The sequence below is a fragment of the Vulpes vulpes genome, chromosome 14 (genome assembly GCF_048418805.1).
Source record: "Vulpes vulpes isolate BD-2025 chromosome 14, VulVul3, whole genome shotgun sequence".
In the NCBI taxonomy this organism is placed as follows: domain Eukaryota; kingdom Metazoa; phylum Chordata; class Mammalia; order Carnivora; family Canidae; genus Vulpes; species Vulpes vulpes.
The window spans coordinates 14010875-14029972 of record NC_132793.1 but is presented as its reverse complement, the minus strand read 5'-3'; the positions used below and the strand labels follow the sequence as shown (position 1 = coordinate 14029972).

Here is a 19098-nt window from a genome sequence, read left to right as displayed (position 1 = left end):
CCAAAATACCACTTTTGTTAACATTCTAATGCAATTATCTTGAAGCCTGCTTCTTGAAAATTAGTCTATAAACAGAAATAGTTATATATGCATATATATGATATAAAATATTAAAAGCAATACCTGTATACTCATGAGTTACTTAAGAAAACATGAAGCTTTCTTTTTCTCTGTAAACATAAGTCCCTCTTTCTTCCACAGATGTAATTGCTATCCTAGATTTTGTTAATCATCCACTTGCTTTCCTTTGTACTTTGACTGTTCACATTATATATTTTTTCTATCTATCTATCTATCTATCTATCTATCTATCTATCTATCTATCTATCATCTATCTCCCTGAACAATGTACTGCTGAGTTCTTTGTTTTTTGAATTTTATTTTTGAAATGCAGTAAAATAGCTATATTTTTTTCATTCAACATAATCATCTTGAAGTGTTTAATTCATTAATTCATTTTCATTGCCATATATTATCCCCATGGTATGACCAAAACCAACATTTATTTATCTAGTCTATTGTTAATGGACATTTTTTACTTTCCATTTTTGTAAATTGTTACTCCAAAAATTATTGCAGTGTTGCAATGAACATTCTGGTATAGGTCTGTGGGTGCACACATGCAAGAGTTTCTCCAGGGTGGTATTTTTCTGTGATGGAGCCACAGGCATTGTAGATGAGTCTCTTCTTCCTGTCCTTTTCCTGACATGTTGCAGGACATTTGGTGTCTTTGGCCCTCCCATATACTTACCACCTATAGCAACCTGCCACAGTGACAACGAAGCAATTCCAGTATTTACAAACACCCTTTAGGATGCCCAGTTGAGAACTCTTGTTTTAGAGTATGTTATCAAGAGGTGGAACTGTTGGGTCACAGGTTACAGGACTGCTTAGTTTTTACTTAGTCTACATATACCATACTGTTGAGGTTCAGAGACAGACAGTGGTGGGTTCCTATCACAAATCCGACATATCCATAATTCATGTTCTATGGCACATTCATGTACTACATGCCTATATATAGTTCAATATACCTCAGAAAGCCTTCACACATATATTTAATGCTGTTGTATCAAAAATTTAAAGTATCCCTCCTTTTACAAAAGCTCCATATTTCACAATCTATTAACAGAATATTTTCTGTTATCCTTTCTGTAATAAGTTTGGTTATCACATCAGAAATAGGACTTCTAGTTAAACATTCCCACAAAAACATTCTTATCCATATTCCTTAAAGTGATAAATTTCCCCTCAATATCTTTGAATGCTTGTTGAAAGCTTTCGCATGTTCAAAGCATTCATAAGGTTTCACTCCTATATTAATCCTCTAGTTCCAATAAGCTATAACTGATTGATGAGGACTTTCCCACATGTGTTGACATCTTAGCTTTTCTGTCCTTTGATTTTGCTGATGTTCAACGAATCTGATTTGTAGATGCAGGCTTCTGCATGCGGGCAGCATTGATAGGAGTTTTCTTCTTGTGTGTTTTTCTTTGATGTTTGGTGAGGGCTGACCTCTGGCTGAAGGTTTTTCTACATTCATTACATTCATAGGGTTTTTCCCCTGTGTGAATTCTCTGATGTTTTGTGAGGGCTGATTTTTCATAGAAGGTTTTCCCACATTCAGGACATTTGTAGGGTTTCTCTCCTGTATGAGTTCTCTGATGCACAACAAGGTTGGATTTCACACAGAAAGATCTCCAGCATTCATTGCATTTATAGGGTTTCTCTCCTGTGTGGGTCCTTTGATGTTGAGTAAGGTTTGATTTCACACAGAAGGTTTTCCCACAGTCATTACATTTATATGGTTTCTCTCCTGTGTGAGTTCTCTGATGAACTGTGAGGGCTGACTTCTGGCAGAAGGACTTCCCACATTCATTACATTCATATGGTTTTTCTCCTGTGTGAGTTCTCTGATGTTCAGTGAGGTTGGACTTCACAAAGAAGGATTTGCCACATTCATTACACTCATAGGGTTTTTTCCCTGTGTGTGTGCTCTGATGTTGAGTAAGGTCTGTTTTCTTAGGAAAGCTTTTCCCACATTTATTACAGTTGTAGGCTTTCTTCCCTTTGTGAGCTTTCTGACTTTGAGTGAGGTGTGACTTCTTACTTATGGTCCTGCCACTTTTGTGATACTCATTAGTTTTCCTCCCCAAGTGCGTTCTCTGATGTTGAGCGAATTTTAGCTTCTCACAGGAGGATTTCTCACATTTGCTACCTTGAAAGCTTTTCTCTCTTGTGTTAATTCTCTGACTTTGAGTGAGGTGCGATTCCTTCCTTATGGCTCTCTCACTATCATTACACACACTAGGTTTTTCTTTTGTGTGAGTTCTCTGATGTTGAGTAAGGCATGGCTTTTCATGGAAGGATTTCCCACATTTATCACTGTCACAGATTTTCTCTCCTGCATGAGTTCTCTCACTTTGAGTGTGGTATGACTTCCTCAAGGCTCTCTCACTTTCATTATATTCATCAGGTGTTCCTCCTCTGTACATTTTCTGATGTTGAGTAAGATTTGACTTCCTGCTAAAGGATTTCCCCAGTTTATTACAATCATAGTGTTTTTCCCCTAGGTGAGCTCTCTGATGTACATGTGTTGACTTCATGCATGAGGGTTTCCTATTTTTACTGGATTCACATGATTTCCTATCCTTAAGGGTTTTTGGATGAGCACTGAGCTTTAATTTTTGGGTGAAGGCTTGTCTGTATTCATTATCTTCAGAGGGTTTCTCTCCTTTGTGAGGTCTCTTATGTGTAACAAAGGCAGTCTTTTTGTGAAAGACTTTCCCACAATTATTATATTCAAGATGTTTCTCCAAAACAGAATTCTTTTCATGTTGAATAAACTCCTCCTTATATCTGTGGGATTTCTTCTTTTGATCACTTTCATGGGGCTTGTTCACTGCATGAATTTTCTCATGCATAGCATGAAGGGATCCACATCCATTGAGATCATTAGACTTTTTTCTTACATGGTTTCTATTACTAATAATTAATTCTGAAACACTTTCCAAGCTTGTTCCAGATAAGTCACATTTATGGGATATTTTTCTGGAGGGCACTGGGTTTGTGGCCATATTAAATGCTTCTCCCAAGGTCTTCGTTCTCTCCTTATTCAATATTCTGTTGTTGAAGAAGAAAGCTTTCCTCGAATATTTATCTTCCTTTGCTTGGCTTTCTTTCATGTTATTGGCTTCCTGGACTTCTAGAAATATAAGAAATTGACATACATCACAAATCTTAACGCATTTCTTAAGAAATGGCATTATACACAAGTGGCCTATATGGAATTGATTCCTAGGTTCTTAGACATAGGTTCTGGGATGGAAGAAGTCCTGAGCAAATATTTATTCTCTTCTTTTGGTTTGGTAACATGAAAAGCAAGAAAAAAATACATATTATAATAGAAAAAAAGGAGAGAAAGTGGAAACTTAATACAAGGGGCTTTGGTTTGTTATAAATATGATGTCAAGATGGATAGTAAGTTTGAAAAAAAAAGACATAAGGAACGTTGTGCTAAGTAAAAAGGATGTCAGGAAAACAACTGATCCAAGGATGGAGGATTTTCTTTTTTTTTAAAGATCTTATTTATTTATTAATTTATTATTATTTTAAAAAATTATTTATTTATTCATGACAGAGAGAGAGAGAGAGAGAGAGAGAGAGAGGCAGAGACATAGGCAGAAGGAGAAGCAGGCTCCATGCAGGGAGCCCAACGTGGGACTCGATCCTGGGTCTCCAGGATCACGCCCTGGGCCGAAGGTGGCGCTAAACCGCTGGGCCACTGGGGCTGCCCACGATCTTATTTATTTATTGATGAGAGATACACAGAGAGAGGCAGAGACATAGACAGAGTAGGAAGCAGGCTCCCCGTGGGTAACCCGATGCAGGACTCGACCCCAGGATCCCAGGATCATGCCACCCAGGCATCCCAGATGGAGGATTTTCAAAGGATAGGCAAAGACAAAGGATATTGAGGACACAGACAAGGAAGACTGGGTGGTAATAGGGGAAGTTTCAGAGCCGAGATCAATTTGACAGCAGATCAGAGACTTGAACCATATCCTCCTCTCCCCATGCTTCACCACCTGCAGTGGAATCCTTTACTCCACTCTCCATTTTCCCAATCTCTTCTGCCCCTTTCCCATTCTGTATACTAACTCCAAATTCAACTTATGAAATAACTAATTGCCTTGTGTCCAAAGGTCCAGTCCTATAGTTCATCCCTATCTCTTCACAGAGCTGTGATGTGGTAAAACAATGCTCAAAACGTGTGTTAAACCATAGGAGGTGACAAGCCAGGCTTGCAACAGGATCCAATTCCCCTCTGTATTCTGGTTGTTGGTGCTGTCAGTTGATTCTCTCAGAATAGATCAATAGTTATTTGGCCTGATTGACATCTCTACTTCTTCCTCTTTCAATCTACCGATTTGCTTTGCCAACTGATTGTGTCCTGTCATAATTAACTCCACCTTTATATCATGTTTTCTTCCTCTCTGATTTCTTTTTTCTGTGAAAACTCAAGCAGCTGGCTATCCAGTTTGGTCCAAGGGCCTTTATTAATCTTTGCCTTAAATTTTTTTTAGCTATGGGTGATTATTACTATCCTCTGTTCTTCTCATTTTATGCAAGAACATCAATTGTATACTTAAAAATACATGATTTTTCTGTAGCAGATAAAACAAACAGAAGCCAATATGTTAGTAGGGAAAATTTGATATTGGATTTTTACACCTAGAGATTACATTCGGTTCTTATAATCTAAGTTCACAACACATGTTCAAGTGATCAGCCCATAAGTCTACAGTATTGTCAGATTGTATCAGATCAGGGCATTTATTTAGTTATTTATTTATTTACTTATTTATAAGGTTTTATTTATTTATTAAGGAGAGACAGAGAGAGAGAGAGAGAGAGAGAGAAGCAGAGACACACGCAGAGGGAGAAGCAGGCTCCATGCAGGGAGCCCGATGTGGGACTCAATCATGGGTCTCCAGGATCACACCTGGGCTGAAGGTGGTGCTAAACTGCTGAGCCACCTGGGCTGTCCTAAACTGGACATTTCTAGCCACAAATCCACTCTCATGTTTTGACTAGGTTAGTACATATTCTGTCCTTAGCTCTACTCAGAATCTACACATCCCTTCAGGGCAACGCTACTGTTCCATTGCCTTTTTTTTTTTTTTTTTTTTTTTTTTAGAATCTCATCACTTCAAGTTCCATTAATGGCAAGGTTTGCAAGTAAATACTATCTGTACAATGTGTTCTGACATTTTTTCCATGGCCAGTTTGTGTGATATTTTCTCTACTTAACTACCACAACTGAGCCTAATTTCCATTGCTTCTGGTTATAATTCACACTTTATTTATTTATTTATTTATTTAACTAATTAGGTAGTTAATTAATTAATTTTTTAAGTAGGCTCCACCTGGGGCCTGAACTCACAACTCTTGAGATCAGGACCTGAGCTGAGATTAAGAGTCAGATGCTTAACTGACTGAGCCACACAGGCGCCCCATTCCACTTTTTATTTTAAGTTTGGGATTTCTACTGCCTCCAACCTCCAGTGAAAATGGAGTTGATATTTTGTCTTTCTTTTCTCTATGGCCTTGAATAATATGCAGGAAAAGAAGAGGCAATGCTGAGTTTACACGTCCATCTGCATGCTGGAATTTATTCCTTCCTTCTCAGAACACTTTTTTCACGAGGCTTCTGGGACACCACTGTCTTCTGGTTCCCTCCCTACCATCCTGGGTACTTCTTCTTAGTCTCGCTTTTTGGAGTTGTGTGCCTTCTGGCCCTGCAAACCTAGTAGTCCTTGCCTTTCCCCTCTCACCCAATGTTTCACTCCGATTTAGAAGTCAGTCTTACCAGGCCCATAAAGCTTTGTTCCTGCTAACTCTCTGACATCAGCTGCTACCTTCTTTGGAAGCTCCTCTGGTCCCACTGACTCCTCGCTGTTCTCTGATTACACCAAGCACACTCCCATCTCAGAGACTTCATACCTGCTGCTCCCTCGAGCTGGAAATCTCTTAGATAATCTGACCCTCTCTCCATCCCTCCTTTCAAAACTCTATTCTAGGGCAGCCCTGGTGGCGCAGCGGTTTAGCGCCGCCTGCAGCCCAGGGCGTGATCCTGGAGACTCAGGATCCAGTCCCACATCGGGCTCCCTGCATGGAGCCTGCTTCTCCCTCTGCCTGTGTCTCTGCAACACCTCCCCCTGTCGCTCATAAATAAATTAATAAAATCTTAAAAAAAAAAAAAAAAACTCTATTCTACTGTTCCTGCTCAAATGTTCACCTCCTCAAAGAAGCCTCCTATAATTTCCTTTCCAAAAATAGCACTCCCTATTGATCTCTATACCCATCATCTGACTTTAATTTTTCATATGATAACAACCAGACATATTACATTTTTTCTTGCTAGTTGCCATTTTTTTTTGCTAAATTTGCCAACTTACTCATTGGATCTACTGATAGGAGTAGAGACTTTGTATCCTCTCTGCTTAGAATGTGACTGGTGTATAGCAGTGCCTAAAATAAATATTTGTTGACTATAAGAAGGCACCAATAACTGCATATTTACTGAGTGTTTGGCATAGGAGGGAAGATGAACAATAGTCATTACCAAAAAGAAAAAAAAAAAACAGAGAAATAAAGGTTGAGGATGAGTACCAATCGGTTTCTATGAAAGCCAATCTTTCTACATATAAAAGTCAAACAGAACATGAAGAGCATTTATATAGGAGGGTGCTATTTGGAGGTTTGTTATCTAACGTAGGGTGATCATCTGTCTTGAGCCACTTCTAAAAGCCTCTAAAAGAGATTTCTCTCTTTTTTTCTTTTTTAGATATTTTATTTATTTATTTATTTATTCATGAGAGACACACAGAGAGGCAGAGACATAGGCAGAGGGAGAAGCAGGCTCCCTGCAGGGAGCTCAATGAGGGACTCGATCCCAGGACCCTGGGATCACGACCTGAGCCAAAGGCAGATGCTCAACCGTTGGACCACCTAGATGCCCTACTAAAATAGATTTCTAAAATACTTTCAAAAATACCCTGAACTGGCCACTTGGGAACCAGTTTCCACCAGTTGTCTTCTATCTACCCTTGTGAACTCACCTGGGCGGCTCTGCCTTGGGAGTTCTTTCTTTGGTACCCATGGCTCTTCTCCTTGCTCCAACTTGAATATCAGCTCAGGTTTGGTGACGCAGTGCCCTGTTATGGGAAATGACATGGGACTTGGCAAAGCTGCTTAAAGTTCAGGCCCTTTGAAGAATCAGATGGGATAAGCTTTAGAAGCTGTAAGGTGATAGGGCCTTCATTAAAAAAGACCTTTTCACAATGGAGGTGAGAATATAACATACTTTCAAGTTCCCTAAGAGGGTCTTTTAATCCAAAATCTCAAGCCTGAAACTCATGGGGCCTTACAGTGATTTGGTTCCTAAGATAGAAAATGCATGTCGTTGACAAGTGCATGGAAGCCGTGCTTACCCAGTGACACCAGATGCCTGTAGTTCTCCAGCATCACATCCCTGTACAGGAGCCTCTGGGCAGGGTCCAGCAGCTGCCACTCCTTCTGGGTGAAGTCCATGGATATATCCTCGAACAACACCGATCCCTGTAACAGCCCAGTCCTGCTCACCATGAAGTGCTCAAGATCAGATGGCATGGGAAATATATATGAGAATGAATTTCTACTGTGTTCATTTTTAAAAAAGCTTTTAGGGTGGAGAGAGAGGGTGAGGGGAAGGAGCAGAGGGAGGAGGAGAGAGAGAATCTTAAGCAGGCTCCACGTCCAGTGCAGAGCCTGACATGGGGCTTCATCTCATGACCCTGAGATCATCACCTGAGCCAAAATCAAGAGTCAGATGCTTAACTGACTGAGCCACCTGGGCGCCCGTACTGTGTTCATTGTTAAGAGTTTACCAGAAAATGTTACAAAGGATGACGTAACCAGGTACCTTCCTTTATGTTATACTTTATGGAAGAAACAGAAATCATAATAGAAATATTCTGCCTTTATATTTATTAATTTATAAACAACAAAAATTTGAGTTCCTCTATATATCTAGAATGATTCTAGTTGTAAGGATGCTAAGGCAAAGGAGACAATGGTCCTGTTATTAAGGTGTTCACAGACCAAGAAGGAGACTTTCTACAAAACACATTCAGGCCCAATAATAATGAACAATACATATAAAATTAAGGGAGTTGCAAGTAGTGCAGTGTGACAAAATAGGTTGGGGGCTTTGAAGAGACTCAGAACAATTAGAGATATTTAGTGGTCAGACACAGAGGAATACTGGATTTTGCCCCAGAGACCAGTGGCCTCCAGATACTTAGTCACCCCATTAATCGGAGTTCCTAAGCATCCCTCAATGTATTAACTTGTAAATTATGAATGTCTAGGACTCTGCAGCTAGCCAGCAAAAGTAAAGCTTACTTTCTTAGTTTTTTTAGATACAAAAGAAACATGAGAGGGCATTCTAATACCTTCTTTACATACCTACACTACTTGATTGTCTCATGCAGTTCTCTAGGGTGGATACCTGACTTTGGAGATTACTTCCATGGGAATGGGGACATATACATAAGTAACATGATCAGATTTATATTTTGAAAGCAAAGGCTTAGTAGCAGAGTGGGAGAATGTTTTAAAGCAGTGACTCTCATTCAACTTGATCTTGTCGGCAGGGGGTGAAGGGCATTTGGCAATGTCGGGAGACATTTGTGGTTGTCTCAACTGAGGAAAGGGTGCTTATGGTATCTAGTGGCTGGAGCCCAGAGATGCTGTGGGATATCCTACGATACTGAGGACAGCCTCTACAACAAAGGATTATCTGGCCCCAAATACTGATTTTGTTGAGAAAGTCTGGGAAGGGTTTTTAAAGGGAAGGGAAGGGAGGTCAGAGAGGAAGGTAATAACCATTATAAGAGAAGATTTTAATGTAGTAGCAGGGCCATTCAGAAGTGGAGTTGATTCTAAATGGAATTAATCAGCAGTTGGTTAAGGCAAGAGGGGAAATGAATGGAACACTACTCCGAGATTATCAGCAAGAGCACTGGGTCAGTGCTGGTGCTGTATTTGGAGACTGACAACCCAGGAGAAAGAATAGGTTGGGTGAGAAAAAAGATAGATAGGGGATCCCTGGGTGGCGCAGCGGTTTGGCGCCTGCCTTTGGCCCAGGGCGCGATCCTGGAGACCCGGGATCGAATCCCACGTCGGGCTCCCGGTGTATGGAGCCTGCTTCTCCCTCTGCCTGTGTCTCTGCCTCTCTCTCTCTCTCTCTCTCTCTCTGTATGACTATCATAAATAAATAATAATAAAAAGATAGATAGATAGATAGATGATAGATAGATAGATAGATAGATAGATAAATAGAGAAATCCTGGACATGTTATACATAAGGCATCTGTGACACATACAGGTAGAGAGGTCACTACAGGTAGAGAGGTCCAGGTGACGGTTAGATATAAGGTCTTGGAGATCAGGAGGGAGGTCCAGGATTAAGGTGAAGTTTGGAAATCAAGAGTATCTCAGCGGTAACCGAAGCCATCTGAGTAGGGAGCTTGCCCACAAAGAACAGGGAGATGGAAGATTTGGAACCTAAGAGGGAGCAGGAGGGAGAGAAGACCTTGGCAACCAAAGAAACAGGAGTTAGTAGTAGTATCTGCACATAGAGCAGAGCAGGTCTATGATGGTGCTCACTAAACAGCCGTTGAATGAATGAAGCCTGTCTCAGAGGCCACTGGTGGTGACAGTTTCAAGAAGAGATGCTCCTAACTCGACATGATGGGCTGGGCACACACACTGATCTCTTCTGCTTCCAAAACTATAGCAGGGAGAGACATAACAACACCAGTACATGATCAGGAAAGAGGGGTGCAGGGAAGGGGGCTGTCAGCAAGTGACAAATTCTGACTGGTTTCTGTAAGCTATAGAGTAGGAGGCAGATACTGGAGGAAGTGTGCTCATCCCCTAAAACAAACACAGACTGTGCAAGAGTCTGAGGTTCTGTTCAGAGCCAGGCAGGATCTCCCAGCTGGGAAGCAGCTGTGGCAGGAGATGAAGTGGGCTCTGGGCTCAAGACCCAGAGGAATGAGTGGGAATATGAGGCCTGCCACATTCCTAGGTCATTCTTATCCCTCAGAGGGGTTGGCTAAGGATTAACACTTGGGAGAACCTTCCCTATAAAAAGCAGGACAACTGCCTCCAGGAGTCTGCGTGAACTTTGCAACCCAAAAGAGAAGCAAGGTACTATGCTGAGTACCCTGAACCAGTCACAGCTTTGCTTTTAGGGCAACTCTAGGGAAACAGATCAACACCCTCTGTTATTGGGTAAGGCACTGCCAGCTTTGGCAGGGAGAAAGGAGGGTCCCCTGGGGCTCTGTCCCCCTTTGTACATCCTACAGAGAGGCCTGTCTGTACACATTTCCCACCAATCCACGTAAAAGGCCCCAGGTCTGTCTTTTCATTCAAGGGAAAAGCTGGCGGAGGAAACAGATCCCTATGCTGCCTAGATCGATCTTATGAGTTTTTTGCCTTTTTATTCACACAGAAAACTTTTTTAAAAAGGGCCTCAGATGCTGGAGGAAAAACAACCATTGGAAAAATAAACATGAAGAAAAACTGCTCAACAAATTGTTCTTTTATGTAAATAAAAACTAACAGCCAAAAAAAATTAAGTACCAAGAGGAATAGATTGGAGCCTATGAAAACAAAATTAATTTAGATACTGAAGACAATAATTTTTAAGACTTCAAACTGGCATCCCCAGATTGATGTCAGAGTCTCACTTCCATAAAATGAGAAAAGTTGGCTATGTGAAAAGCAAAGGGGCCCAGATAGTACAGATGCTTTTTAAATTTTTTTTAAAAAGATTTTATTTATTTATTTATTTATTTATTTATTTATTTATTTATTTGACAGAGAGAGAGCACAAGCAGGGGGAGTGGCAGGCAGAGGGAGAGGGAGAAGCAGGCTCCCTGCTAAGCAGAGAGCCTGATGCAAGGCTCTATCCCAGGACCTGGGATCATGACCCGAGCTGAAAGCAGATGCTTAACCCACTGAGCCGCACAGGCACCCCAGATAGTACGGATTCTGTTGCTGACTTAGGAAAGCCAAAAAACCTAAAACCCTCCAAAGAAGGCTGGAAAACAAAATGACGTGGGTGACAAAAATGAGCAAATCTCTTACCACACAGAATGAAAGCACAGGAAAATGAAACGGATGACAGGAAAGGAAAGGAGGACAGATGGACCACCGCGGAGAGCCACTGACAGCCTCCCAGGAGCTCTGGGTGGCAAGAACCAAGAGGAGGGTGGGAGGGAAATAATCACGGGAAATCACTAGAAGTGTCCCAGAGGACTTGAGTGTTCATCGGCAGGAGCTGTCCGTTTAACCAAACAGGCACACTGGAAGACGCTGCCCGGCGAAATAACTCAAACCCCAGGAAAGAGAAAAACTTGCAAGAAGAAAGAATAAAACAGGTGTGAGAACAGAAATGGCACTCAACTTTTCATTCGCTGCAGATGCTAGGGGATCCTGTTTACTCATCATACCCTGAAGGAAAAGGAGTCTGAACCCAAATGCTATAACCAATCATCCCTGTAACAGGGCAGAAGAAAGGTACTTCCAGATAGTCAGACTTAGAAAACGTATCACCCACACAGTCATTTTGTAAGATTCTCCAGAGGCCTCCATCAGAACTCAGCAATCAGAGAAGGAATACAACCAGAAAAGGAGAGTGTGGTGAGCAGAGAAGAGCAGGAAAAACTGGTTCCAGGTGAAGCAAGGGGGACTTACAGACCATGCAAGGAAAGAGGCATAGGGTAACTCAACAGGAAACTTCAAAAAAAAATATTTATAAACTATATGTAGGCAACATTTTTACATTTTTGGACAAAGCAACGTATTGTGAGCGTGAAGCCTGAGAGTTCTCGAAACTATAGAAGAAGAGCTGCAATGGTGATTGTTGGGGAAACTGAGGCAAGCTGTGATGGTCCAGTAGCAGGTCATCTGGAATGAGGTAGTAAAGTCAGCCCCTGAAAATACAGAGAATGACTGGTCCTCTGGATGGACGGGGACTGCCAGAGCTCACGGTCAGCAGAGTGCACCCAAAAACCCTCTTTCTGCCTAAGTATGGTTCCCAGATTTAGTAACTAAAAACGCAAGGCACCCAGTTAAACAACAAATAGGTTTTTAGTATAAGTATGTCTCATGCAAGGTATACTTTATGTATCCTGTGTCTTATCTATAATCTCATGCCTAAGAGCTCTCCCATTCCAAGTTCTTGGACAGGCTTTAACAGAAGCAGATGGTATCTTACTCTCAAAAATGAGTGAAAGCTTGTAGTAGACTGGCATACTAAGACATATTTGACTTATATGGCCAAATTGCTTTTTTTTTTTTTTAAGTTACCTCTATACCCAATGTAGGACTTGAAGTCCAACCCCAAGATAAAGAGCTGCTGCTGTACCGGCTGAGCCAGCCAGTTGGCCAAATCTTTAATGATGTATCCTTAGAACCATTCCAGCTAAAAGCACTTAAATCTATTATTTATACTTTTAGTAAAAAGTATAAATAATAAATTTCATAATGCTATTGTCCTAATTAAAAGAGTTAGGCCAGGTAAGGAATTTAACAGTGACTGGAACATGATAAGCAACTCTAAGTTGTAGATAACATTATAACGCCTTATCTTCATACTTCAGACAGCAAAAATAACCAGAAGATGTATATTAGAATTGAAATAATTGGGCAGCCCCGGTGGTGCAGCGGTTTAGCGCCGCCTGCAGCCCAGGGCGTGATCCTGGAGACCCTGGTTCGAGTCCTACATCAGGCTCTCTGTATGATGCCTGCTTTCCCTCTGCCTGTGTCTCTGCCTCTCTCTCTCTCTGACTCTATGAATAAATAAATAAATAAAATCTTTAAAAAAATTGAAATAATTTTTGTTCAAGTAGCTAGAAGGTGTGATGTGATTGTTAACAAAGAATTAAAAAAAACTATATTATGTAAAGAGAGAAGAGAAAATGGGAGAAGAAAAGTATTTAGAAGGTTTCCATAGAACCTGAGATAAAGGAGTCTATCTTCCTTAGATGGTACTATGGATGAAAACAATCCCTGATGTCGACAAGAAGATAGGTTCACATATGCGTCACATACATCAATGGTAATCAATAAGACAACACAAATCAAAGGTAGACCTTCAGAGCCACCAGAAGAGGAAAAAAGGAAAGTCAGATAATATCACAGGAAAAAAGTCAAAAAATGAAAAAAATGAAGAAAAACAACCAATGAGAAAACATGGTCACTAATAAAAGGTGAAGTCACTTTTTCATTGAAAAAGTAGTTAGTAAATGACTTACCTGGGATGTGTTCATTTTATCCTGCTCCTGGAAAAGTTTTGAGAACTCTGAGGCCAGAGCTGGAGGAGGGAGAAGGAGCAGAGCAATTATGAGAAATGGGATCTGTCCTGAAAGTCCTTGGAGCCTTTGCCTAGAAACCCACGCCTGGTAGCTGACAGATGGCCACACGGTGGGAGAATGTCTCTGACCCTTCAGAAGGGGCAGGTGCATGGAGGGGACTCTCATAACCCTTGTATAACTGTGGGGAGCTAAGAGAAGCATGCTTTTCATTGGGGGGGGGAGTAATATTTATCTTACTGGTTTCTTACAATTTACAGCTTTCTTTGATTTAATAGCAGAGAGATATAAAACAAGCCAAAGTCCAATGAAGAAAGAGTCAGTTAAACAAATCTTAGCATAGCAAGCATGACATGCCATGCCTTTGGTCATTATTAAACATGTTATATTTGAAGTTTTTGATGTCTGGGATTTACTTTATTTATTTTTATTTTTTAAAAAAGATTTTATTTATTCATGGAGACACACAGAGAGAGAGAGAGAGAGAGAGAGAGAGAGAGAGAGAGAGAGAGAAAGGCAGAGACACAAGCAGCCTCCATGCAGGGAGCCTGACGTGGGACTTGATCCCATGTCTCCAGGATCATGCCCTGGGCTGAAGGCAGCGCTAAACTGCTAAGCCACTGGGGCTGCCCTAGGATTTAATTTATTTTTTAAAGTTTATTTATTTATTTAAGTAATCTCTATACCCAATGTGTGGCTTAAATTCATGACTCCGAGATCAAGAGTCAGTCCCACAGTCTTCCAACTGAGCCAGCCAGGTGCCCCTGGGATTGAAAACAATCTAGTCATGGAAGGTGGAAGGGAAAATTTGTGTGTGTGTGTGTGTGTGTGTGTGTGAGAGTGTGTGTGTGTATTTTGGGGGCAGGTATAGATGAAGCAAAATGGTCATAAGTTGATAATGGCTGAAGCCGTGACAAGTATATGGGAGTCATTACATTATTTTCTTTACTTTTGTAAAAATGTGTAAAAAAAGATGCAAGAAACAACAAAAACCTGACAGAAGTCTGCTCATCTACTTTCCTACATATCTATACATCTATATATATATATTTACATTTTTTTTTCATTTTTAAGTAATCTCTACATGTAACATGGGGCTGGAACCTACAACCCTGAGATCAAGTTTTGCAAGCTCTACTTACTGAGCCAGCCAGGTGTCCCTCCTACTTATATTTTTAACTCCTTTGAGTTAAAAAATTAATAGGAAGCTCTGACAACAGGGATAGATGTGCTTTACAGAAGTCTGATTTTTAATTTTTAATTTTTATTTTTTTAAGACTTTATTTATTTGGGGGAGAGAGAGAGCAGGAGCAGGGAGGAGAGGCAGAGGGAAGCGGACTCCTCGATGAGCGGGGAGAGATCACAGGACCTGAGGATCATGACCTGAGCCATGAGCCAAAGGCAGATGATCAACTGACTGAGCCACTCAGGTGCTCTATAAGTCTGTTATTTTATTTTATTTTTTAATCTTTAAAAAGATTTTATTTATTTATTCATGAGAGACACAGAGAGAGGCAGAGACACAGGCAGAGGGAGAAGCAGGCTCCCTGCGGGGAGCCCGATGTCGGACTCCATCCCAGGACCCCAGGATCATGACCTGAGCTGAAGGCAGATGCTCAACCACTGAGCCACTCAGGTGCCCCTAGTTTTTTTTTTTTTCTTTCTTTTTTTTAATGATAGTCACACAGAGAGAGAGAGAGGCAGAGACACAGGCAGAGGGAGAAGCAGGCTCCATGCACCGGGAACCCGACGTGGGATTCGATTCCGGGTCTCCAGGATCGCGCCCTGGGCCAAAGGCAGGTGCTAAACCCCTGCGCCACCCAGGGATTCCCCCCCCACCCCCTTTTTTAAGGGATTTATTCTCCTTTGGTTTCAGTGTCTCCAAGGGATTTTTTAAAAAGTTTTTTTTTTAATTTTTAAAAAGATTTTATTTATTCATGAGAGACAGAGAGAGAGAGAGGCAGAGATACAGGCAGAGGGAGAAACAGGCTCCATGCAGGGAGCCCGATGTAGGACTTGATCCCAGGACTCCAGGATCATGCCCTGGGTTGAAGGCAGACGTTAAACCGCTGAGCCACCCAGGGATCCCCTATTTTTTATTTTTTTAAAGACTTTATTTATTCATGAGAGACACACAGAGAGAGGCAGAGACAGAGGCAGAGGGAGAAGCAGGCTCCATGCAGGGAGCCCGATGTGGGACTTGATCCCGGGACTCCAGGATCATGCCCTGGGTTGAAGGCAGGTGCTAAACCGCTGAGCCACCCAGGGATTCCCGGGATTTTTTTTTTTTTAATTAAGAAACTTGTTTCAACTTAACTGAGCCACAGTGGACCGAACAGGGGCTTGGAAGTCAGGGGGCCCCAGTGGTCCTTTAGGTTCTGGGACTAACAAATAATGTAAACTGAGATTATATTAATATTAATGATACTGACAATACTTGGATAGCGCTTACTATGGAACAGGCACTGCTCTAAGTACTTTACATATGTTACCTCATTTATTCCTTAAAATAAAGCAAGGTGTAAGTAGTATTATTACTCCCAGCTTATAGGTGAGAAATTGAGGGAAGAAGTGAAAGTAAATGTGGTAGAGCCGGGCTTTGAACCCTGGCAGTCTGGCTCCAGAAACCTTTTTTTTTTTTTTTGAATTTTTATTTATTTATGATAGTCACACACACACACACACACACACACACACACACACACACAGAGGCAGAGACACAGGCAGAAGGAGAAGCAGGCTCCATGCACCGGGAGCCCGTCATGGGATTCGATCCCGGGTCTCCAGGATCGTGCCCTGGGCCAAAGGTAGGCGCCAAACCGCTGCACCACCCAGGGATCCCCAGAAACCTTTTTAAAGATTTTTAATTTATTTATTCATGAGAGACACACAGAGAGAGGCAGAGACACAGACAGAGGGAGAAGCAGGCTCCACGCAAGGAGCCCGATGTGGGACTTGATCCCAGGACCCCAGGATCACGCCCTGAGCCAAAGGCAGGTGCTCAACCGCTGAGCCACCCAGGGGCCCCCAAAACCTTGTACTTAACCCTATGCTAATGACTCCCTCAGACCCAATACTGCTCACTTTTAAAGTGAGACGGGGTTACATAACCCCTGAAGCCCCTTGCTATACACCTACAAAGGCAGGAATGTGGGGGAGGGCGGTAGCATATCTATAAGTTCCAGGTAAGGGGATGGCCATGGTTTGGGGACTGTGCAGCATCCCGAAGAGGGACTGGAAGGAGAATAAAAACGGGAGGAGTTCAGGGAGGAGAGGAGCTGGTGTCTCCATGGCCGTCCTCCCAGACCACAACCTCCTCAACTGTCCAGTGGATGTCCTCATCCCAGAAAGCCTGCCTCTTGCTCACCTCTCTCTTGAAAGCCGGCCCAACCTTCACGGAGGGACACTTCTTGACAACCCCTGGTGCCGTGATGTTACTCAGGGCAGAAGGGTCACAGTCATTGCCTCCAAGCAAGCAGAGATAGAACCTGCTTGTTTCCTCATCTGTGCCCTGCAGCTGTGCCCCGGATTTCTCTGGGTAGGGTGGGGATCTCCCAGGTGGGAATCCTGTTCCCGATGGCCCCACCTTCTTTCCTTACAAGAGCTGTGGGATCCAAGGAAATGTAAACCTGGCTGGAGGAGGTAAATTCACACAACGGGAATCTCCAGCCCAGGTCCCAACGGTCTCTGGGACTTCCCCACCCCCTACAACAGAAGTTCTCAGTGAGGCTCCCAGACCGGCAGGAGCAGCAACGTCAGAAACTTGATAGAAATGCAAATTTGGGGGCCCCTCCCAAACCTGTGGGGTGGGAGACTCTAGGGGTGGGGCCTAGCCAGCTCTTGGGTTTTGACAAGTCTTCTAGGTGATCCTGCCCTGCCGCAAGCTTATTTGGGAACCACTGTCAGAAAAATCTGGCTTGAGAGTCTGTAAACTGTTGCGGTCACAGGGCAGATGGACAATGAAGAAAGAGCAGAGAAACCTCCAAAACCTGAGGGCTCTTAGCAGATGTCAAGAAATCTCCAAGAACTCTAGAGAGGACTCAGCTGGGGACACTCCAGGTTCTTCCGCCTGGCTCTGAGACTTGCCACTCTGTTAAGTGCTGTGAAGGATGCGCTGCTGGACAAAACCCAACATAGGATTTGGAAATAAAACTGTTTGAGGTTTGCATGCCAGCTCCTTCAGTTACTGTCCATGACACTTCACCTCCAGAGTCTTGGTTTCCTTCTTGGTTAAAATGGGATTAGTACCAATTTTACAGGGGATCTCTAGAAATCAGTAATATTCTTAATGAAAAGAACAGTGATAAAGGCAATTAACATTTCCCAAGGGGGATCCCTGGGTGGCTCAGCAGTTTAGAGCCTGCCTTTGGCCCAGGGCACGATCCTGGAGTCCCAGGATCGAGTCCCCCACATCGGGCTCCCGGCATGGAGCCTGCTTCTCCCTCTGCCTGTGACACACTCTGCCTCTCTCTCTTTCTCACTCTATGTCTATCATAAATAAATAAATAATTCTTAAAAAACAAAACAGAACAAACATTTCCCAGGTATTTACTGAATGCCAGGACCTGTGCTGAGTGCTTTACAGGTGCTATCTGATTCAATCCTCAGAACAACCTGGAGACAGGTTATAGGAATAAGTTCATTTTACAGACAAGGAAACTGTAAAGTATGAGTCCTAGAGGCTCATCACTTGGCCCATGGAGACTCAGTGGCTGAGCTAGAATTTAAACTCATCTGAGTTCAAACTTTGGCTTTTTTTTTTTAAAGATGTTATTTATTTATTCATAAGAGACACAGAGAAAGGGGGGTGGCAGAGAAGTAGGCAGAGGGAGAAGCAGGCTTCCTGTGGGGAGCCTGATGCAGACTTGATGCCAGGACCCCGGGATCACACCCTGAGCCAAGGCAGGGGCTCAACCCCTGAGCCACCCAGGCGTCCCCAAACTTGGGCTCTTCCATCAGCCCGCTACAGTGCAGACCCACCACCTGCCCTTAGCTTGCAGGCGTATAATAAATGTTCTGGGAATTCACTCCCACCTCCGCTGCTGTCGTGGGTTTGACTCGCTGATGAAGGGTTAACCAGGGCACATGCAAATTCGAGGAGCTCCTGGAAACAGTTCTTTCACATTCAGATGTCTTTTCTCCTTGCACTTTATTCTGACCCGGAAACCCGTGCCCCTGTCCTTCTGGAACCTGCGGGAACGCAGCCACGCTGCTCTGTCCCTGGCTTTCTTTAGGGTCTCAGCCCGCGTGGGATTCGCTCAAGTTTTTGCTTCCAGCACGTGTGGACACAGACCTATCCCGCGCCCGGCAAAGCAACGGTGCAAAGAGGTTCTCACCTGTAGTGCGCATCCTTCCTGCAGGACTCGCCCCGAGCAGCAGCGCGTCGACCCCGGGTCTCCACGGTTACCTGCGCTGCGAAGCTGGAGACAAGGGAGCAGCGAACAATGAGACAGAACTGCACATGCGCAGGAGCAGCTGCGAGGGACCAGTTCCCTGGGCTCCTCTGCGGGGAATCCATCAAATTCGGGACTCCGTTTCCCATCAGTCCGCGCGCCCCTTTTCTTGGGGAATGTCGGAAGAGTCTCTGCCTTATCTGGTGAATTAGGTTATTTGTCCAAAATCATCTTTACTTTTGCTTGGAGCCCTGCTTCCTCCATGACCCCTGGAT

At 43.0% G+C, this 19098-nt stretch overlaps 1 protein-coding gene across 1 annotated transcript; it reads right to left on the bottom strand.

Annotated features, from left to right (window-relative positions):
* Positions 1-484: 484 nt before the first annotated feature.
* Positions 485-18881, bottom strand: ZNF334 (zinc finger protein 334). Its single transcript, XM_026014751.2, has 5 exons — positions 18767-18881; positions 13374-13432; positions 7497-7623; positions 7125-7220; positions 485-3205 (listed from the first exon to the last, which is right to left on the bottom strand). The coding sequence occupies exons 1-5, from the start codon at positions 18777-18779 to the stop codon at positions 1416-1418; spliced, it is 2085 nt and encodes a 694-aa protein (XP_025870536.1). The 5' UTR covers positions 18780-18881; the 3' UTR covers positions 485-1415.
* Positions 18882-19098: the final 217 nt, after the last annotated feature.